At 43.5% G+C, this 24,010-nt stretch overlaps 1 protein-coding gene across 3 annotated transcripts in view; it reads left to right on the plus strand.

Annotated features, from left to right (window-relative positions):
- The window catches only part of dock1 (dedicator of cytokinesis 1), a 667,847-nt gene that overhangs the window by 233,296 nt on the left and 410,541 nt on the right, over positions 1-24,010 (plus strand). For all 3 annotated transcript variants that reach the window (XM_078564873.1, XM_078564874.1, XM_078564875.1), the window contains one exon: positions 7,030-7,125. In XM_078564873.1, the coding sequence (XP_078420999.1) occupies positions 7,030-7,125 (96 nt within the window). The remainder of the gene's footprint in view (positions 1-7,029; positions 7,126-24,010) is intronic.

A 24,010-nucleotide genomic window follows, 5' to 3' on the forward strand; every position in this document is an offset into this window, starting at 1 on the left:
GAAGCTTGTCTTGGATTTGAGATCCTGGTCTTTAAAAATTTTGTTGCTCAATCGGTCAAAGGCTCAGCAGGCATATTGAGGCAATAGGGGGAGGCGATGGCGTAGTGGTATTGTCACTGGACTAGTAATCCAGAAACCCGCCATGGCAGATGCTGGAATTTGAATTCAATAAAAAGTCTGGAATTGTTGATTGTTGTAAAAACCCATCTGGTTCGCAAATGCCCTTTAGGGTTGATGAAGGTAGTGTAGTGGATGTTGGGTACATGGATTTTAGCAAGGCATTTGACATGGTCCCACATGGCAGATTGATCAGGAAAGTAAAAGCCCATGGGATTCAGGGTAATGTGGCAAACTGGATAAAAGGTTGGCTTTGTAACAGGAAACAAAGGGGAATGGTCGATAGATGCCCTTGTGAATGGAAAGTTGTCTCAAGTGGTGTTTCACAGGGCTCGGTGTTGGGATCCTTGCTGTTTGTGTTATATATTAACGATTTGTACATGAACGTGGGGGGCACAATTGGGAAATTTGAGTTGACACAAAGATTGGCTGAGTAGTGGATGGTGCAGAGGATAGCCATAATCTCCAAAACGATATAGATGGGTTGGTGGAGTGGGCGGTAAAGTGGCAGATGGATTTTAACATAGAGAAGTGTGAGGTCATACATTTAGGGAGGTCAAACAGTTACAGGGATTACACAATAAATGGGAATATACTAAGAGGGGTAGATGAAGTGGGAGATCTTGGCGTACAAGTACACAGGTCCCTGAAGGCAGCAGTTCAAGTAGACAAGGTTGTAAAGAAGGCATATAGAATACTCTCCTTCATTGGCAGAGGTATAGAATATAAAAGTAAGGATATAATGTTGGAATTGTATAAAACATCGGTGAGGCCACAACTGGAGTATTATGTGCAGTTCTGGTCTCCACATTACAGGAAGGACGTAATAGCTCTGGAGAGAGTGCAGAGGAGGTTTACAAGAATGTTGCCAGGGTTAGAAAAGTGTAGCTACAAGGAGAGATTGGATAGGTTGGGGTTATTTTCCTTAGAACAAAGCAGGCTGAGAGGTGACTTGATTGACGGGTACAAAATTATGAGGGAAATAGATAGAGTGGACAGGATAAAATTGTTTCCCTTGGTGGAGAATTCTAGAACCAGGGGACATAGATTCAAGATAAGTGGCAGAAGGTGTAGGGGGAACATGAGGAAGAACTTTTTTACGCAGAGGGTAATGGGTGTCTGGAATTCGCTGCCCAAGTTGGTGGTAGAGGCAGAAACTCTAAACTCTTTTAAAAAGTACCTGGATCTGCAGCTTAAGTGCTGTAAGCTGCAGGGCTATGGGCCGGGTGCAGGAAGGTGGGATTAGAAAGGGCACCTGGGTGTCCTGGGCTGGCATGGACAAGATGGGCCGAATGGCCTCCTTCTGTGCTGTAACTTTTCTATGGTTCTATGGCTTAGGGGAGGAATTATGCCATCCTAACCTGGCCTGGCCCACATGTGACTCCAGACCCACATCAATGTGGTTGACTCTTACATGCCCTTTGAAATGGCCTAGCAAGCCACTCAGTTGTATAAAGCCACTACAAAATCTCAAAAAAGGAATGAAAACTAGGGGCTAATGCCAAAATTGGGGGAGCTGTCTCACCGACTAGTCAAGCACCTGCCCAACATAGTCATTCTCACGGAATCATACCTTACGGATCATTTCAGTTCCTGGAATCATACCTTACAGATAATTTCTGACACCATTCCTCGGTATGTCCTGTCTCATTGGCAGGCAGACCCACCAGAGGTGGCGGCGACACTGTGGTATACAATCGGGAGGGAGTTGCCCTGGGAGTCCTCAACATTGCTCCGGACCTCATGAAGCCTCATGGCATCAGGTCAAACATGGGCAAGGAAACCTCCTGCTGGTCACCACATTGCTTCAGACCTCATGAAGCCTCATGGCATCAGGTCAAACATGGGCAAGGAAACCTCCTGCTGGTCACCACATACTGCCCTCCCTGAGCTGATGAATCATTGCTCCTCCATGTTGAACACCACTTGGAGAAAGCACTGCTGGTGGCAAGGGCGCAGAAAGTACGTTGTGTGGGAGGACTTCAATGTCCAACTCCGAGTGGCTCGGTAGCACCACCACTGAATGAGCTGGCTGAGTCCTAAAGGACATAGCTGCTAGACTGGGTCTGCAGCAGGTGGTGAGGGAACCAACAAGAGGGAAAAATGTCCTTGACCTCATCCTCACCAACCTGCCTGCTGCAGATGCATCTGTCCATGACCGTATCGGTAGGAGTGACCACCACTTGTGGAGACGAAGTCCAGCCTTCGCAATGAGGACCCCTCCATCGTGTTGTGCGGCACTACCACCAAGCTAAATAGGACAGATTTCGAACAGATCTAGCAATCAAGACTGGGCATCCATGAGGCACTGTGGGCCATCAGCAGCCACAAAATTGTACTCGAACACTATCTGTAACCTCATGGCCTGGCATATCCCCCACTCTACCATTACCATCAAGTTAGGGGATCAACCCTGGTTCAATGAAGAGTGCAGGAGGGCATGCCAGGAGCAGCACCAGGCATCCCGAAAAATGAGGTGTCACCCTGGTGAAGGACTACTTGTGTGTCAAACGGCATAAGCAGCAAGTGATAGGCAGAGTTAAGCGATCCCACAGCCAACGGATCAGATCTAAGCTCTGCCACATCCAGTCATGAATGGTAGTGGACAATTAAACAACTCACTGGAGGAGGCAGCTCCACAAATATCCCCATCCTCAATGATGGAGGAGCCCAGCGCATCAGTGCAAAAGATAAGGCTGAAGCACTTGCTATAATCTTCAGCTAGAAGTGCTGAGTGAATGATCCATCTTGGCCTCCTTCGGAGGTCCTCAGCCTCACAGATGCCAGTTTCCAGCCAATTTAATTCACTCCACGTGATATCAAGAAACTGCTGAAGGCACTGGATACTGCAAAGGCTATGGGCCCTGACAATATTCCACCAATAGCGCCGAAGGCATGTGCTCCAGAAAATGCCGCGTCCCTAGCCAAGCTATTTCATTACAGCTACAACACTGGAATCTACCCGGCTATGTGGAAAACTGCCCAGGTATGTCCTGTACACAAAAAGCAGGACAAATCCAACTCAGCCAATTACTGCCCCAACAGTTTACTCTCAATCATCAGTAAAGCAATAGAAGGGGTCATCAACGGTGCTATCAAGCGGCACTTGCTTCACAATAACTTACTCACTGACGCTCAGTTTGGGTTCTGCCAGGGCCACTCAGCTCCTGACCTCATTACAGCCTTGGTTTAAACATGGACAAAAGTGCTGAACTCCAGAAGTGAGGTGAGAGTGACTACCCTTGACATCATGGACTGCAGTGGTTCAAGAAGTCAGCTCGCCACCAACTACTTGAGGGCATCTTGGGCTGGGCAATAGAATGCTGGCCCAGCCAGCGTCCACATCCCGTGAATGAATAAAAAAGAATGATGAATTTTGTCGTTTCTGTCTCCCTTCATTGAGAGGAGGCTCCCAAGATGGAGAAAATGGCCCACATTATCCAGGATCTCGCCGTCGATCTTAATTGAGTTTTGGAAGTTGGTTGGAAGTGGAGCTTAGTTTTCTGGATGTTTGGTGTTAGGCCCATTTCCAAGTGCTTCAGAGAAGGAGTCAACGTTCACTTTTTGAGTGAGCGCAAGCGCACGCATCACCTGCATAGTGAAGCTCTGAAGCTGGAATGGTTCTGATTTTGGACTGAAGGTGGCATAGCTTCAACAACTTGTTCTTTGTGCGTCGTTTTCTGGAGGTGAGGTGCAGTATTGCAGTGAGGAAAATGGAGAAGAAATTTGGTGCAATGACACAGCCTTGTTCCACCCAGTCTTCACTGAGGTAGGATTTGTGGTCTTTCCGTTAGTGAGGATCACAGCTTCCATGTCATTCGTGGAGTGGGCAGAGGATGGTGACAAATTTCTGAGGCAGCCAAAATTGAGGTTAAAATTGAGGAGCCTTTGCTGTTGATAGAGTCAGAGGTTTTTGTGAGGTTGAAGAAGGTCTCATACTGCAGTTGGTGCTGTTTCTTGCACTTTTCTTGAATTTGCCGTGCAGTGAAGATTACATCTGTGGTGCCTCTGTGAGCGCAAACTGCACTGCAACTCTGGAAGGAGTTCCTTGGTCACTGGGAAGAGGTGGTTAAGGAGGATATTTGCAATGATCTTTCCTGTGGCAGACAGCAGGGAGACTCCTATGCAGTTACCACAATCGAACTTGTCCCTTTTCTTGAATATAGTCATGATCACAGTGTCCCTGTGATCCCCCAGGCATGTGCACTTTTCCTAGATGAAGGATATGAGGTTGCAGCTATGCCAGGAGCATATTATTGCGATAATGTGCTTGCTAATATGTAAAGTATGCTCATTTAAATATATGATTGTGTAAATAGGTATGTCATCACAGGAGATGATGTATGTCACATGATGCTGCAGCTATCTTGGCATAGTTAGTCCGCACAGTTAACAGCAAAAAGAAGCCTCCATTAAACATCTGTCTTCAACCTTTACACCTGCCTTCAGCTTCATTTGTAGAAAGTGTAGAAAGAGAAAATGCAACACCTATCTTGGCGGCGTTTCAAAATTTCAGCAGGGATCAGAGTGACCAACTCTTATGAGGTAACATAAGAGACATTTCAACCGGGGTTATGTTGGTAACCATAAGAGTAGAATGTATGGGGTGGTGACCATAATAGCAGGTAAAGGGATTTGCTGGTAACCATAAGAGTGGCTGGTAACCATAAGAGTGGCTGGTAACCATAAGAGTAGCGTGATGGTGAGGGAGCAGCCACATTCTGTATGCTCACCTCAATAACCAAAGAGGCAAAGGCAAGAGGATACTCCCAGGCTCTGTCCTACAACAAAAGGTGACCCTTAAGGGAAGTTGGATAAACCATTAAAATAAGGGACAATGCTTAAAATACTGGACAGTTGGTTCCATCTGCTCCAGAGGCATTGTTTTGCAACTGTCGAATGGCTTTTTCAATCTTGTTCCAGACCAGCACTCCCATTTGGGCTTGCTCACTGAACACTAGGTAAATACTCAATGGCATTCTGCTATGCACCTTGTGTCAGGCATGTTGCACCCTACTCCCTTTCCATGGTTACCAATCTTCTACAACATAACTACTCCATATCTTTGCCAATCACTAATTTTGCTGCTGTGTTGAATAAACTCCAAGACAAATTTTGGTTTGCCTGTTCACGCCGATTTGTTCTACCAACCCAATATGGCCAATCATTCCCGATCACTTTGACTTTTTCCATACCAATTTTGTGGCATGAATAGTGGACAGTGGTTCTCCCCACAAATCATCCTATTACCTTTGAGCCTACAGACCGAAAACCATAATTCAACTGGCCATGTTGTAGCTGGGTGCTTCACAGCAGCTTTCAAAAGGGGCAGTGCACCTCAAATCTTCACTAATGGGGCTTTTGTGAGAACGACAAATGTCCTTGCAAAGATGCAAACTATGTCCCATATCATTGATCCATGCCCATTAACTAAACTATTTGATGACTCATGCTGGTGACAACTATTCCCAAGATGGCTCGAATAATAACCCTCCTTAGCTGTAATCATACCTGTTAGAAAGGAAAATGATTGTAGTTTTCCAAGATTGTGGTTTTCTAGTCATAGACTGGGGCATACCACAGGAGGTCCTCAAGGAAGTGTTCTCTGTCAATATCTTGAGTAGTTTCATTAATGACCTTCCCTCCATCAGAAGATTGAGCAGACCTGTTTGTTGATGATTGTGTTCAGCTTCAGTCACGACTCCTTCAGTATTAAAACAAAGCACACCAGCCTACAGCTTTTTTTATTTTCACATGTTTAGTTGCTCTCACATCTCATTACTTCCTCTTCTCCGCAATAATTAAATCTGTGATGTAACCTTTTTTTGTTGTCAGGGTTGGCAAATGTCATGATTTGCATGTTTGTTAGTAGAAAATGCTCCTGGACGATAAATTCTCCTACAGAATGATTTTAAAAAATAGCTTCTTTATGATTTTGCCTCTTGAAGCACCTTGTAACCTTTTTAAAGGCACTATAAAAATTCAAGTTGTTGGCGTATATGAATATTGAAATTCATTCATAGGACGAGGCAGACCATACCAATGCCTAGTAGCCTTATTGTTTAAAAGAAACATCAGTATGCCATCATTTTGCCTTCTATGGAGTTCCCCATTTCAGTTGAAAAGGATGGAAAATAAGGCAGATCAGACTACCTCCCAGTGGCTACTTCAGGCTTTGTGCTTTGTGGAAGCCCTGGAAGCAGGTGCCTCTTCAGTTGGCGATAGTATGTAGCCTATATGAATGAATGGGTATTCGTAATTATATTTCAGCATTTCCAGATCATTTCATTTGTATTTTCAAAATGACTCCCAAAAGGTGCACATGTTTTTGTAGATTTAGCTTCTGTCTTGATATGATTTATTTAGGAACATAGCAACTTAGGAAATAAGAGCAGGGGTAGGCCATCTGGCCACTTGAGCCTGCTCTGCTATTCAAGTAGATCATGGCTGATTTTTACTTCAGTGCCATTTTTCCAAACTATCCCCGTATCCCTTGATGTCTTTATTTTCTAGAAATCTATCAATCTCTGTTGTGAGCATACTCAATGACTGAGCCTCCACAGCCCTCTAGAGAATTCCAAAGATTTACCACCCTCTGAGTGAAGAAATTCCTCCTCATCCCAGTTCTAAATGGCCTACCCCTTATTCTGACACTCTGTCCCCTTCTTCGCTGTTGACTGTGGAAATGACAATTGGTAAGAAATCATTTAATCAAAGTGTGATTAATAGCAACCCCTGCATTTTATCCTGCAAACTTTGATTTGACGTTGAATGGTCATTCTGACGTTTTGACCTTGAGTGCAATTATAATTGATCTTCTTAGAATGGAAATGGATTTTAATGGTAAACATCGATACTTTGTTTCATTCATTGTTGTTAGTAACCATCTCCATTGGTTGATTTCTATCCTAGGGACCAACTCACCGACATGTCCAGATAATTATGGAGAATCTACTGAGAACTGTAAACAGGACAGTCATCTCCATGGGACGTGATTCTGATCTAATAGTAAGTTCCTGTGGAAACTAATATTTGAATCTAAATCAGAGCTACCTGTCTGTAACTGGCTTAAGTTAATGATGGCTGGATTAACTTTTATTCATTTATGGGATGTGGGCATTGCTGGCTAGGCCAGCGTTTATTGCCCGTCCCTAGTTGCCCTTGAGAAGGTGGTGGTGAGCTGCCTTCTTGAACCGCTGCAGTCCCTGTGGTGTAGGTACACCCACAGTGCTATTAGGAAGTGAGTTCCAGGATTTTAACCCAGCAACAGTGATGGAACAGTAACATGTTTCCAAGTTAGGATGGTGAGTGGCTTGGATGGGAACTTCCAGGTGGTGGTGTTCCCATGTATCTGCTGCCCTTGTCCTTCTAGATGGTAGCAGGTGTGGGTTTGGAAGGTGCTGCCTAAGGAGATTTGGTGAGTTCCTGCAGTGCATCTTGTAGCTAGTACACACTGCTGCCACTGTTCACCGGTGGTGGAGGGAGTGAATGTTTGTGCCTGGGGTGCCAATCAAGCGGACTGATTTGTCCTGGATGGTGTCAAGCTTCTCGAGTGTTGTTGGAGCTGCACTCATCCAGACAAGTGAACAGTATTCCATCACACTCTTGACTTGTGCCTTGTAGATGGTGGGCAGGCTTTGGGGAGTCAGGAGGTAAGTTACCTACCACAGGATTCCTAGCCTCTGAACTGCTTTTGTAGCTGCAGTATTTATATGGCTAGTCTAGTTCAGTTTCTGGTCAATGGTAACCCCCAGGATGTTGATAGTGGGGGATTCAGTGATGGTAATGCCATTGAATGTCAAGGGATGATGGTTACATTCTCTCTTGTTGTAGCTGGCCGTTGCTTGGCACTTGTGTGTCACGAATATTACTTGCCACTTGTCAGCCCAAGCCTGGGTATTGTCCAGGCCTTACGAACATACATACATACATATGAACATGCTGCATTTGAACTAACTGCTGGGGTATGAAATAGTTGAAATCTTGATCTAAATTTGTTAAAGCAGGAGTCAGTCAGTATTTTGTCTTAACCCAAAGGCTTGCCTTTAGGGCAGTGAAATGCCAAGCATTTTGTGTAATGGCTTAGTTCACACTCTGGCACAAACAAATGCAAATACTTCAGTGATGAGGCGATTCAGACGTAAGGAGTAACTTCATTATTATAATATCACTCTATACAATCAAAATATAAATTTAATTGCTGTTTGTCTTCGCTTTCCTAGTTTTATACTTTTATTTTAAATTTCACTTCCGGCAGGATTTTCCCACGGACTTTGGGGCCCCAGTATCAGGACCAAATAGGTGCCTTGAGCCAGCACTTGCTGGCAGTCAGACCAATGGAGCTATTTTCCCAGAGGTGACCTCCTAATGGGTTGCCCCTGACCTTGCTGTCCAATTAAAGACAGTGGCAGGCTCCAGATGCCACTGACACAATCACAGCTCTGAAGCCTCAGCAGCTCCACCAGGACTCTGGGCTCTGCTGAGGCTGGTTGGGGATCAAGAGGGGAACCTCAGCCGATCCGTGTCTCTGCCTGCCACTGGGGAACGTCGTAATGTGTCAGGGAGCTGTTTGGGTGCAGCTGTCAACAATTTCCCTGGCAGAATCACACCTCGGCTCACTTCCCAGTCCGCCATCCTGAGGCTAGGAAAATTCAGCCCTTTCTTTCTGTGTTGTCTACTATGTCTATTTTGTCTTAAATTTTAAACATATTTGTTTTTTTCTGAGCCTCTAATGTCCTGAGCATTTTGGAGTAGGGAAGATCATTGAAGCTAGTTTTATACAGATCTAGTCTGGATCATGGTCTGGTAATGCTCAATTTTTAAAATAGGCTTCTAAGGATCCAGTATGGCAACAGGCGCAAGTCTGTCCTGCACCAGAAGTATGCCACCCACATAATAGATTGGGCACATAACCCCTATTGGAGCCCAGGCCACTTGTGGATGTATTGAAAAGCCTTATTGTTATAAAATAAACATTTTATGCTAATTCTAAGATCCTTTTGTGAAATTTGCCTGCCTGTCTCCGACTTGCCATGTGATAAACTTGTTCAGTCAATCATGGCTTGAACAATCGGCAAGAATTTTGCAGCAGTTTTAGTTAAAGGGCCTGTCACCTTGACACGGTTCATCATGGTTGCGCTTAAATTTTTGTTGCAGGCTATGGCAGGTGACATCAGTAACATATCCCTGTTCCCTTTATAGCGCTGCATCATGCTAGCGATCAAAGCTGTCTATTTGGGTGGTGTGGTCGGGCAGCTGCATCTCCTTCCGTTTGCTTAAGTGAAGCAGGGTGAGAGAGGACTAGGCTTCTCAAGAATTGTAGGCTACAAGAGTCAAAGACTGAACAAATATTGTCCTGTGTGTTCCCCACCATCAGCCTGGCATTTTCAACAATGAGAGATACCACTTCCTCAACATCTAGATTGGTTGCAACTGCAGGCAACGCAGATGTGTGTCACTTCTGTACCCCAGCTCTGTATAGTCACTTTAACCACAAGCTCTGACATTTCCTAAAAAAATCCTGAACAGATTTGTCAAGTGTGATCACCTGCTCCTCTAGAAAGCCTATGTTTGCTGCTGTCTTTTTAAAAATCATACCATTTATAATAGAAAATCTCAACAATGACTTATTGACAATTAAAAAGAGAACTACACAAACTGGCCCAACAGCTAAATTTCCAAATAAAACAATACTCCACTCTATCCAAATCATTTGGCGCTTGTAGAGCGGCAATAGGTATAGGATGGCCAAGCCGAAAAATAATCCCATGTTTTGCAGAACAGTATAATCCAGGGATTTTACCACAGGACAAGTAAATAAAAAATCAGAGCCTGAAAATTGTATTACGGACAGCCTATGAACATTGCTGAATTTTGGCAATTACCTTGGATTTGTTGTAATAGAAACTGTGCCAAACCCTTAGGGTTTTGTATGCTATGGTCATGGTCTGCCTGTTGTCATTGAGAGACTGTTTCAATGTTGCTGGTCTTGAGAGTACATCTTGGTAACATTTTAGAGGCATTTACTCGTTTTACGTTGCTTTTTAGAGCAAAATGGAAATTGCCCAGATTTATGGATGGAAGATTGTAATACCTTCGGCGTGAGGATGTATTAAAAGCTCATTTTTAGCATTTCAATATGTGTCATTGTTTGTCACTAATTAATTTTAATTATCACAGAGTTGGCTGTATAACCTATTCTTTCAGTCATTTGGAATTTTTCTATTCCAATTCCAAGTTAGATGGTATGGTACAGTACACTAAATCCAGCTATCTGAAAACTGGCAGTGTCTAAAAAGTGGATTTTTTGTAAAGCGGGCCATGCAAGAATTTTAAGTCCTATTAAATGACTGATAAACTTAGTGGCTTGTACGGGAAGTTGCTGCATTGGCACAGTGGCGTGCTGAGTAGTTATCCACTTCATGTGACGTTTCCTGCACTCTCATGTGGTCGGAGCAACCGTTGATCCCACCCCCAGCACAGCCTGATCCATCTGACCAAACCCAGCTCCAACCACCCGACCTGCATAGGTGCGCCCAACCTAATCCCAATGGTTAATAATATGGATAACTCTGTACAGGTTAAAACAATAGAAGCCTTGATACAGGCAGTGATAGTGATATACTGTGCAGGGCAATAAAGTTAAAATAGTCATGTCAAAAAAGCCACCAGATACGCCCAATAGCATCAATAGGAAAGACAGATGGAGCTCCTTGGCAGGAAAGTGTCCTAGAAAGGCTGGAAACTCAGATGGATAGCAAACACTTCAATAGTAAATAAAAACAGAAAATGATGGACAAACTCAGCAGGTCTGGCAGCATTTGTGGAGAGAAAAACAGAGTTAACATTTTGAGTGTCTGACTCTTGTGGGCTAAAAAGAAGTAGAAATGTGATGGGTTTTATACTGTTTAAGAGGGAGTGGAGCAGGTGGAGCAAAATAGAAGGTCAGGGATAGGTGGGAGCTAAGGAGAAATTTTACAAAGATGCCATGGACACAGGACAAAGGAAGTGTTAATAATAGTGTTAAAGACTAAAGAAGGCGCTGATAGGGTGTGTTAATAGCAGAACAAGGGTCAGCACTCTGAAAGCACAACATAAAAACAAGTGACAGAGGGCCCTGTGGGGTTGGGGGAAAAGGTTTAAAAAATGTTAAAATTGAATAAATAATTTAAAAAATAAAAGAAATGAAAATAAATAAAAAATAATTGGTTTAAAAAAGGGGTAGAGATGGACACCCTCCGTGACACCCAGCTGCACTCCTCCATCACCCTCAACTCCTCATCCCTTTCCCACAGCACCTTCCCATGCATGAATCCCATTCAAGAAGGCGCAACACTGCCTCTTTACCTCTTCCCTCCTCACTGTCCAAGGCCCCAAACACTCCTTCCAGATGAAGCAGCGCTTCATTTGCACCTCCTTCAACTTGGTCCACTGTATTCACTGCTCCCAATGTGGTCTCCTCTACATTGGGGAGACTAAATGCTGACAGGGTGACCGCTTTGTGGAACACCTTCACTCAGTCCACAAGCATGACCCGGACCTTCCTGTCATTTGCCATTTCAACACATCATCTTACTCTCATGCCCACATGTCCATCGTTGGCCCACTGCAATGTTCCAGTGAAGCCCAGCACAAACTGGAGGAACAGCACCTCATCTTCCGATTAGGCACTTTACAGATTTCCAGACTTAACATTGAGTTCAACAACTTCAGATCATGAACTCTCTCTAACATCTTTACCGCTATTTTAAGCCAATTAATTTTTTTATTTTTATTTTTATTTCCTTTTTATTTTTGTTTTTTATTTATTTTATTTTATTCCCCCCCCCCCCCCCACCAACTCACCCCACAGGACCATCTGTCTCTTGTCTTATATTGTGCTTTCACAGAGTGCTGACCCTTGTTTTGCTATTAACACATGCTGCTATCTTACCTTAATGCCACTACCAGCACCTTCTTTAGTCTTTAATACTACCAACACTCCCTTTATCCTGTGTCCATGACATCTTTGTTAAATTTCTCCTTAGCTCCCACCTATCCCTGACCTTTTATTTTGCTCCACCTGCTGGATTTTGACCTAGCGACAGTGAAGGAACGGCGATATATTTCCAAATCAGGATGGTGAGTGACTTGGAGAGAAACTTCCAGGTGGTGGTGTTCCCATCTATCTGCTGCCCTTGTCCTTCTAGATGGTAGTGGTTGTGGGTTTGGGGGCTGCTGTGTAAGGAACCTTGGTGAATTCCTGCAGTGCATCTTATAGATGGTACACACTGCTGCTACTGTGCGTCAGTAGTGGAGGGAGTGAATGTTTGTGGATGTGGCACCAATCAAGCGGGCTGCTTTGCCCTGGACGGTGTCAAGTTTCTTGAGTGTTGTTGGAGCTGCATTCATCCAGGCAAGTGGAGAGTATTCCATCACACTCCTAGCTTGTGCCTTGTAGATGGTGGACAGGCTTTGGGGAGTCAGTAGATGAGTTACTCGTCACAGGATTCCTTGCCTTTGACCTGCTCTTGTAGCCGCAGTATTTATATGGCTAGTCCAGTTCAGTTTCTGGTCAATGTTTGGGGAGGTGATGGTGTAGTGGTATTTTCGCTGGACTAGTAATCCAGAGTAATGCTCTGGGGACCTGGGTTCGAATCCCACCAGACGGTGGAATTTGAATTCAATGAAGATCTGGAATTAAAAGCTTAATGATGACCATGAAACCATTGTCGATTGTTGTAAAAACCCATCTGATTCACTGATGCCCTTTATATGCTGACCTTACCTGGTCTGGCCTACATGTGACTGCAGTCCCACAGCAATGTGATTGACTCTAGCCAGCTACTTAGTCGTATCAAACCGCTACAAAGTCTCAATTTCAGATTAAGCAAAAAAAAAACACAGCCTATATTTAAAAACTAATTATCAAGGTTAGGTTAATTCTTAGAATTGTGTTATTTTACCTGATTGGAATTGTTTAGAAAAGTTCTACTGAAAGTATGGAAATTTCAGCTTTGGCCCTCAATGGTCGCACTCTTACCTCTAAGTCAGGAGATTGAGAGTTCAAGTCCCACTCCAGGCTTTGAGTATGTAATCTAGGTTTAACTCAAAAAAAAACATAATTTATTTTTTGTAAAGTGACTTGGAATATCCTGAGGATGGGAGAGGTGTTACATGAAGGCAAGTTTTTTCTTTTAAATGTAACAAATCGCTAACATATATATATATATATATATATAAATATATATATGTTCTTGTAATCAGAACGACTTGTGATTATTGACTGTGCAGAACCAATTCATTAGAGTACAAGTTGACAAGCTAAAACTTTCCATTATATACTCATCTGATCTGACTGCAGATAATGTTTAAATTGTGTAATTTTTTTTATAGGAAGCACATCATTTTAGGTTACATTGTATAGGTGCATTCCACAAAAAGAATTAGCAGTGTATAAAGTTTTACTTTTAACTTACTGTGCAGCATGCTTATCCCTTAGGGTGTGCTCTTGAATTTTTGGAGGACTGATGAAACTATGGGCTGAATCTTCATTGCGCAGTGGGGAAGGTCTGCAATTGCGTACTGCTCAGGAACATGCAGGCTTCCTGGTATGGCAATGTTGCATAGCAATTTTGATACCACTGAGGGATGTGAGACCCAACCACCCACCCAGATCAGTGGATGAGCAATTGATAATTGCCATTGGGGGCACCGCTACATACTGCTGAACTGGCATCAATGCAGGGGCGACCTCTGCCACAAGGCTTTCGTGCAGATGGTTCCTCAGCTGGAGGGCCAAGGGGCATGCCTCAGCCCTTTTATGGCATGCGTGGCCATGAGAAAGAACCAACAGCTGGTGTGCAAAGGGCATTCACTCCATGTATCTTTGTGCTATTAGCACCACAGACCAGTTGATGCTACAGAATATGTCTCACATTCTCTGCATGTCAGTGCGCTGCTCCTGCATCCACTTTTGAATGATGCCACATGTGTCTCTCTAAGAGATTGACCATTGATTCAATGAAAGAGCTCATGCACTCCAAATCCTGAGATCTAGTGGAATACATTTGATCAATGGATTCCTCCATTCTGTGCTCATGACTCTGCATTGCCTAAGGGAACTGACATGTGGGCACACATCTCACGCTGCTGGACTCGGAATATTGGCCTTTTGTGTGACTCCCAAGGCTTTGCATTCCCACCCAGCTGAGCATGGCTGCATCTGTCCTCCGTCCTCCCACAATTGATTCTGCCTCCATCACCACCTTCAGCTCACTTGTGTTCTGTGCTTCACCCTGAGCCACCCATTCTGAGCTTCTGAGGTGAAGGATATTTGTGCTGGTGGAGGATACATTTGATACATATGACGATGCAGACCCTGGTTCTTTAACCTCTATGCATGATTCCCTTCCTGTCCCCGCTTCCACAGGTGACCCTGTGGGAGACATAAGGATAGAAATATGAGAACTCATCTTCATCAGCAGGTGCTTCTGCGGAGCTGAATTATGTCATTACAGTTGATGTACTAGCGTGGCGTTGACCAGGAAGGAGTACACTCCAAGCCATCACTTGGATATTTTGAGATCATTTTACCCGGTCTTTGACAGATTCCCACCTTTCCATTATCTACTCCTCAATGCAATGATACCTTCGCCAAATCAAGAGCTGCCTCTCCTGAGGATGTCAGTAATGGTAAGCCGCGGCACCCCATCGCATGAACAAGCCATCTCTCTCGTACTGTGCACTCTTTTATCCTGATAAGTCAAGAGAAAGAGTTAAGGCAACGCTGCCCTCCTCATCTCTTCCAGCAGAACAATCAAATGCGATTTGACAGTCTTCAGAGTCGCCGCCACCACAATAGCATTATGTTTGTGAACTTTGCTCAGGGCCCAGTAATGTTCCTGGGCACATACTTCTCCTATGCTCAGTAGTACTATGCATCGTCAGGCTGTATAGCTCGTGTGCATGCTGAAGACCTCTTGTGGGTGTCACATTGCAGCCCTAAGGTCGTCATTGAAGCACTTCTGGCATTTGAACCCATGTCCTTCTCACAATAACAGGAGCCACCTCCAGCCATGCCTCCTTTGTTTGGCTGGATCGTCTTCTCCTGCTTTCAGAGAAAAAAATGCTTCTTTGGCCTCCAAAAACACCTCTAGGGAGGCATCAGAAAAACATGGGGCATCTTCACATGAATGCCTGAAGTGTTGCTGGCCTGCTGCTCTGATCTCTCTTCCACCTGTGGATGAAATGGCAAGCACCATGATAGCTGCTGTTTGCCCTTTAAATTGGGCCTTTTCTATGTAAGTCCTGGCTGTTCCCCACACCTGCTGCTTTCATTTGGACAACCAGTTCGACCTTGGGCCAATTAATAACTTCTTTCTAAAATCGCATTGTGCATCCACTTCTGATGTACTGCAGGGCTGGGTCCCAAAGGTTCTCCCAATGTCCAGTCCTGACCTCAAGAATGAAAATCCCACTCTATATTTCTACAATATGCAGAGCGTGGACACAGGCTAAACTGCCTAGCAAGTAATGTTTCTTTTTTTTTCTAAAATACACTTTATTCATAAAATACCTGAAAGAACATTACAAACATTTCAGAATGGTCGTTACAGAAAGTGCAATGGTATTTTAAGTTGTCTACATTTATCATGTTGCACTCTGAGGTGCTTCAATATAATTGTGATACATGTAATATTCACTGCAAACATTCAATGTGAGTCATACAACCCAAGGTGGTTCTATATAATTCTCAGCCCCTTTGTGCACTGTGGTTGAAAGGTCTTAGACAGCAACCTTTTCCCATTGCACCTATGCAGTGGCTGTCCCAAGCTTTAGTGCATCCCTCAGCATGTAGTCCTGGACTTTGGAATGTGCCAGTCTGCAACACTCAGTTGGGAGCAATTCTTTGCACTGGAAGACCAACCAGTTTCGGGCAGACCAAATTGTGTCTTTCACCGAGTTGATGATCCTCCAGCTGCAGTTGATATTTGTCTCAGTGTACTGTAGAGCACAGAGTCCTGCATCATAGAGCTGCTCGGGTTGAACCTCGACAAAAACTACTGCATCACTCTCCATACCTTCTTTGCAAAGACACATTTCGCAAGGCGGTGGACAACGGTCTCTTCCCCACCACAGGCACCTTGAAGGCAATGTGTGGACAGGGTGAGACTCCGGATGTGTAGGAAGGACCTGACGGGAAGGGTGTTTCTCACCACCAGCCAAGCTACCTCTTGGTGCTTGTTTGAAAGGTATGGCAATGAGATGTTTTACCAAATGACTTTGCCAGTCTGCTCAGAGAACCATCCGACAAGACCCACCATCTCCTTTTTCCACAGGGCCTCCAGGACGTTACGTGTAAGCCACTGCCTGATGGACTTGTGGTGAAAGGTGTTTCTCTGCATAAATTTTTCCACGAGGGACAGATGTTATGGTCCAACTACTTGGAGCGTTCTGGCGTTCTGCGGCAGTGTGGTCAGACCCATCCTTCGTAACACTGGGGACAGGTAGAACCTTAGCAGATAGTGACACTTGGTGTTTGCGTACCGAGGGTCTACGCACAGCTTGATGCAGCCACATACAAAGGTAGCCATCAGGATGAGAGCGATGTTGGGCATGCTTTTTTCCCCCTCTATCTAGAGATTTGTACATCGTGCCCCTGTGAACACGGCCCATTTTTGACCTCCAGACAAAGCAGAAGATGGCTCAGGTGATCGCCACAGTGCATGAGTGAGGAATGGGCCAGACTTGTGCCACGTCCAGCAACACCGAGTGTGCCTCACACCTGATGACCAGGTTCTTACCTACAATGGAGAGGGAGCGTCGCTCCCACTTCCCAGTTTTTTTTTAAACCATAGCTACTTATTCCTCCTGGTTTCTAACGCTGACCTGGTTCCTCCATAACCCCAGCACCTCAGGCAATCTGACCAGATGGTGAAGGGGACAAAGGATCAGTCAGCCCAGTTCCCAAAGAACATGACCTAACTCTTGCCACGATTTACCTTGGCACCTGAGGCCTGTTCAAACTGCAGCAGATGTTGATCAGTTTGCGCACCAACAGTGGATCCGAGCAGAAGACAATGACATCATCCATGTACAGGGATGCTTTGATTGAGTGCCCCCACTCCCTAGGATCATCAATTCTCTTATGACTGAATCCTTCCTGATGGACTCAGCAAAGGATTCTATGCAACACATGAATAGGATAGGGGAGAGAGGGCAGCACTGCCTGACTCCAGGTTTAATTGGAAAGTTTTCTGATTCCCACCCATTGATTGAAACAGTGCTACTGATGTTTGTGTAGAGTAGTTGGATCCAATTGCGGATTCTCTCCTCAGACCCATTTTGGAGAGCACATCCACCATGTAGATGTGCAATACTCTGTAAAAGGCATTCTCCTGGTCCAGGCTGAAGAGGCAGGTGTCCACACCGCTGTCCTGTACATGGGCAATCGTCTCCCTGAGCAGCACGAGACTGTCAGAGACCTTCCTTCCGGATACAGCGCAGGTCTGGTCAGGGTGGATCACTAACTCAAGAGCAGATCTGACCCATTTGGCGATGACCTTGGACAGAATTTTATAGTCCCCATTCAGCAGTGAAATAAGTCGCCATTTTCTAATTTCCTCCCTTTTCCCCTTCTGCTTGTAAATGTGCGCGATGATGCTTTTCCTCTTGGATTCTGACATGCTGCTGGCCAAAAGCATGCTCTCATACACTTGCAGGTCTGGGCCAATCCAGTCCCACAGAGCCAAATACAACTCAACTGCTAAGCTGTTGCTTCTGGGTGTTTTACTCTCTCGAAGGACTCAGCTCATCCAGAGATAGCAATTTGTCCAGACTCCCCCATGTACTCTCGTCCAAGACCTTCATGATAGAGGACAGGAAAGACTGGGAGGCCATGCTGTCTGTGGGCTTCACATCATAAAATTTGGCGTAAAAGGATTTGCTGATCCTCAAAATGTCGGACTGCGATGACTTTACTGAGCTGCCCCCTTCCTTCAGGCTGCTAACCACAGAGCTCTCTGTGTGTACCTTTTGGAAGAGGAAATGTGAGCATGTCTCATCCTACTCCACGGAGTGGACTCTGGACTGGAAGATGATCTTGGCTCTTCATCTCTTGGAGATCCTCCTTGACATCGACCCACGTCGGCTGCAGCCAGAGCAGATTTTGCATCCTTTTCTGGAGTTGGGAAATTTCCCTCTGTTCCTTCCTAGACTTCTGAACACCTTTGAAGATTAAAAACCTCTTTATGTTCTCCTTGATTGCTTTCCACTCAAAGACACTCTGGTCTTCCTGTAAGTGACAGTCAGCCAGTAGGAGGCAGTAGTCAGAGAAAAATATTGGCTTCACTTCGGTGGATCTGACTGTAAACGCTCAGGACACAAACAGGAAGTCTACCCTCGAACGGATGGACTTATCTGACCGTGACCAGGTGTATCTATGCTGCCCTCTGTAGGGTTGCTGAAAACATTGTGCAGCTGAAAACATTGTGCAGCATGGCATCCTTTATTGTTTCCATCAGGAATCTAGGCATGGCACCTAGTCTGCTGTCAGCCCTGCTGTATCGCCCAGTCACATCGATGAAGCAGTTGAAGTCACCACCCAGAATGACTGGCCTGGACATCACCAGCAGCAGTGGGAGCTGCTGAAGGAAGGCCAACTGGTGGCTTTTTTGAGCCGGGGCATACACGTTCATTAACTGGAGCGGAGTATTCTTGTACAATATGCCTGCTATGAGGAGGCGCCTGCCCACCACTTCTTTAACTTCGAAGATACTGAAATGCCTCCTTATAGCAGAATACCCAGACCAGAGGAATTCAGTCAATTCCTCCTGACCAGATTGATAGCCCATGGGACCACCATCACAAGCGTTGCCTGTAGGAGCTGATGTGGTATCTCTCACTCCCGCAGAAACAGCATGTCAACTTTGTCCTTGGCAAAGTAGTCCAAGGTCGCTACACATTGTATAGTAGATTTAACAAATTCTTTATCCCCATTTTAAAGCATTTTGTCACTTAGCAAAGACTGTTGTCTTTATGACAGCTCCAGTCCTTTGGTCTGCTCCTGCATACCCATATTGTTCCCAAATTATCTCACTTTTGATGGACTGAGGAAACTGTCCTGAATAGCCTCGTTGGAAATGTTCCGCTCAGGTGACATAGGTGGGTTTGTGCAAAGAGTGAGTTTGTTCTCTGTTGGATAAGTCTCTCTGATCCATTCTCTCCCAGGGGCGTTGTTGCTCCCGGCTTCCTGGAGCTGGGATGTGCAGAGTGCTTCACTGCTCCCAGATTCGTGGGGCTGGGGTGCACTGGCCTTTTCACGTTGAGGTCGAAGTTAGGGTGCGCTAGCCTCTTCATTGTCTCCAATATTCTGGAGCTTGGGAGTCTCTGCCTGGTAAGTAATGTTTCAAGCTTACAACTCTTGCCATGGATTTCTTCCACATTACCCATTGATCTTAGAGATTTCAATTTAATCTGCTGGGAGCATTACAACATGATTGTACTTAAACGTGAGGTTTGAGGGTATTTAGTCAGGTTCAGATATTTCAGCTCAATGTATATTTATCCACCTTTGTTCTGTAGTAGAAATTCACTATTGCTAACCTTATTGTTTTTCACATTCATATTCCATTTTCATTCAAATTTAGGGATTTTTCAGCCTTTCCATTTACGGAGGACTTTTTCATAGTTTTGTCTAGCTCTCTGTCTTGCTTGCTGTTTCTTAATCATACGTTCTGAATTTTCTCTCGTGTTGACTGGTGACCTGTTTGATATTCTCTTACTTCACTTTGCCTGGATTGTGCTGAGATGAGTAGAAATCAAAAATGTTCAGAATAAGAAAGAAAATAATAGATTCTCAGGTGTGAAATTCTTGATCTATCATCTTGTATAGTCTCCCTGAATATTGTGCTTCATTAGCATAATTGAAGAAAAATACAGGAATAGCTTGCGTACCTCCAACTTCAATTTTCTATGCAAACAGGCATTGTAGTGTTCTAGATAATTGCTGTTTTTAATGCCGTGTAGCTGGATAATAATATTTGACATGGCACAGAATTTTGTATTAATAGTGATTTGGAATTTAGAAATAGATAGCTGGAGTACTCTTTATGTTTATGCACAGTATGCAGAACTAAGTTTTTTTCCACAAATGATTGCATCAGATAAAAAAGGCTTTATTTTAGCTGCAATGACAGCTCTTTATAAAATTCTATTTCCATAATAGGTAATTGAAATTAATAGTTTGATGTAGCAGCTGCTCAAGTTACCAACAAAGGAACACTTTGATCTATACTAAATTTTTTAGGCACCAAACTTTAAAGCATACTTGTAAAGCATAGTGTTACAAACTACATTCAGATAAGATGCTTTTGGCTGACTGATCAATTTGTTTTTCAGCTTTGTCTTGCAGGATGTTTATACTTGATTTTTTTAATTTTTAAAATTCAATTGCTACAAATTACTGATTTGCATTACAGGTGTTGGCTTCAGAGGCACAATATTGTTTATGTCTGTAGATATAGTATGACCCTCATATAGAAATTGGTGGGTTCTGTGTTTAATGCATCCTCTACTTAATTTGAAGTTCCCTGTTGCATCATGAAATCTGGGTATCACCAGTGCTGCTGATAAATTGCAAATATGACAGTTATTTAAAATGGGTTTGTAGCAGCATTGGGAAACCAACCTGGTGCTGAATCTGCCATCAAAAGCTGGCAGCAATCAGCATTGTGCCAGAAGAGGCACAAGTAAGTTTGTTTTAACCTTGGTGAGGTCTGCTTCCTGACCGATTTTCAACTTCCACTTGCGGGTTCTGATTTCATTCCCTCTGGCTTTGGTGGGCAACAGTACAGACTCACTTAAATAAGGCCCAAGAGTTAAAATAACCAGGACTTTGCGCTGAGCTCACCGCAGAGGTTTTTCTGCTGCTCTGCACCCTGTCCATTCTGAACTCTCCCAGAGGTAAGATCAGTCATGAAGAGTTGGGCAAGATACTGGAAAGGAAAGGCAAAAAAAGAGACTGAAAAAAGAAATGCATGAGCAAAAAAAGCACAGCAGGGAACAGGAAAGTGAGAAAATAACAGACTTGGTTGCATGATACAGGTCGGGAAAACAGATCAAAAATTGATAGAAATGCTTTCACTTGGGATGTTTGCTGGCCTGTGCATATACAGAACAATGCACAAATAATCAAAATGAAAATGCAACCTTTTTTTTAAAATTTCATGCTTTATGAGATTTTTTTTTTAACCGGGATCTAAAGATGGGTCTGGTTCAATGGCTTGTGTGAAAATACTGATTTGTACTGATGGACAACTGAAATTTGACATAGTAGGTTGGTTGTGTTGTTTTCTTAGCATAATTTATTTGCCACAGCAGTTCAAAAGATCGCAGAATGTTATGCGCAAATTGCGTTAGAGTTGCCTTGATCTTTTGTACAACTTTATAAATGTTGTGCTAGAAGCTACATCTGCCCACAAAATTGGCCACATCCCTTGATCAAATTAGTCACCATTCCGAGTTTCCACGAGTTGCATCTGTTTACAGACCTTTGAAGAGGCTCTTAAAATTAAGCTGGTCCTTTTGGATGCTAATTGTTTGTTTACACCATGGCCTTAGTGGGGCTATTAGCATCATCTTGCTCCTTTTCTGGCTTTCTCCAAGCCTCCCTCAGCCCATATCTCAATGTCATTCACCAATCTGATTTTATTTTTTCCTCTTCTGTTTTTACCCTCAGTTTCTCCTTCAATTGTTGCCAGGACATGGCTGTCAGTTCTTTGTTTCCAATGTCCAATATTTGTCTACCTTTCTCTCTCTAACTGTACTTACTAACCCTTTTGATTCCTCAACATCAGCTTCTGAGTTAGGATGGGGGGGGGTGTTCAGCTCCTGAGCGAGGGGAGAAGTTCAACTTGGTGGGAATTGTTTAAACTGCAGGGCGTTTTTAAAAAAAAGAAAATCTACCTTTTCACAGGCGTTTTTTGCAGCAGCAATCAGGCCTCAAAGATCTGTCCACTAGGCCACATACCAATAGAAAAAAGCAAGGATTTAAGGGGGCCTCACAGCTGTTAGCATTCAGTCTGAGCTCCACTGCAGCCATTGCTGCTTCGGCACTCGCGACTCTGAAATCTCATCTCACGACCCCACCGGGGTCGCATCCACAGTTTAGGAAGCCCTGCTCTCTACCTCTTCCTTTGTTCTGTCTATGAGTATGGTGTTGGCTACATGCCTGAGATTCCATCTGCTACAACCTTCTATGATAGAGCCACATCTCTCAGGGCAACTCTTCCTGCACCATCCTCATTACCTTCTCTCCCACAGCATTGAAAAGCATGAGTGACAGAAGACACCCTGCCTGACTCTCTTCTCAAACTGGAATTGGTTTATAGTTGGGTGCTAATAGGAATATTGTAAAAGCTTTGGAATATAATTTCTTTTTAATGTACTGAGAAACTGGCTACTTGACATCAATATAATTAGCAGATGGCTCTGCGTAGCTTTTGGAAGTCATTTTCAGCTTTTTAAAATCAGGTTACTCATGGGTGATGGACTAGACACTCTCATTTAAATGTTTATGTTCTGTGATAAACCCATTTTCAACGGTATTAATTAAACTTCAGCAAGTGATCACTTTTAAATGTATCCAGGAATATTTATAAAGTAATTTTTTTACATTTTAAATTACATTATAATATGCTAATTCATTGCGAGGGTTCATGGCAGACTTTTGATAAATGCAAATGAGTTTGAGTGGAAAGTTGAGGAAAAGATGCTGCTCAAAATAGTGCAGTCCTGGATGCAAAATTCACTAAATATGCCCAAGGTGGAAATTACCCCATTGTACTTTGATACAGCAGAATACCTTGACGGCAGCACTGTGATAATTTTCAAACAATAGTGACCTCATGCAGATTTGCACTACATTAACACTGTTGCTTGAATATGCATGCTTTGTTGTGTTTAATTAGATTCCAGCAATAAGCTATTGAAGTGTTTATATGAAGTTTTAGTTTTGAATTGGTTGGAGCATATTATTTTGCTACCTATAGCCATTGAGTTACCTTTATTAATGGTTTTGTTATTGTGACAATTAATGTTTGCCATCCTTCTGTGTGATACTAAAGATGACAAGATGGGATTGTTGGCCAGGATGAATTCAGTCGTTTACAGTAGTTTTCTTTTGAACTTTTTGATGAGGTCTGTATTAAAGTTTAATATTTTTTGTCATGAAGTCTGTATGGAGATCCTAAGGAGCATTAACTCACAGATGTAATAGATTTATGTTTGCGTGATATTGACTTTTGTCATTTAACTTTGAAATAAAAACTTATTAGTTTGGTTCATATTTTGCACCATTGTGATGATAATAATAGTCAAGCAATTGAATGGAATGTCACTCTTCCATTAAAATTTCCTACCACAAAGCTATATCTTGATTTAGGCATGTTTTTGATTTCCGTGACTATATAGTTAAACTGTGTACTGTATTTTTTCCTTCCCTGATCTCATTTACCCTTTAGACCTCCCATCACTTACCTTTTATCACATTAATTTTTCTCCCAGCTTTTCTTGCACCCTTCCACCCTCTCTGTACTTGTCTCTTCCTTGAGATCCAAGTTCTGGTTTCTCAATCCAACACCTGACCATCAGTTTATTCTCCTGACCCCATGTTTGGTTAATTTTTTTCCTTAAGCAATGTTAAAACTAGCATTACCCTTCTGCTCAAAAAACCACCTTCATCTGTAACTTTATTTTCACCTCTTAAGATTCTTGCGCATGTTGCAACCTCCTAGCTCCATATCTCCAAAAATGCTCCCCTTGAGCACACCAAGACAATACTAACTAAAATCACAAATTACATTCTCTGTAACTATTATCATGGTGCACTGTGCCTCTTCATCTTCCTTAACCT

This window comes from Cetorhinus maximus, chromosome 20 (genome assembly GCF_964194155.1).
Source record: "Cetorhinus maximus chromosome 20, sCetMax3.hap1.1, whole genome shotgun sequence".
Taxonomy (NCBI): domain Eukaryota; kingdom Metazoa; phylum Chordata; class Chondrichthyes; order Lamniformes; family Cetorhinidae; genus Cetorhinus; species Cetorhinus maximus.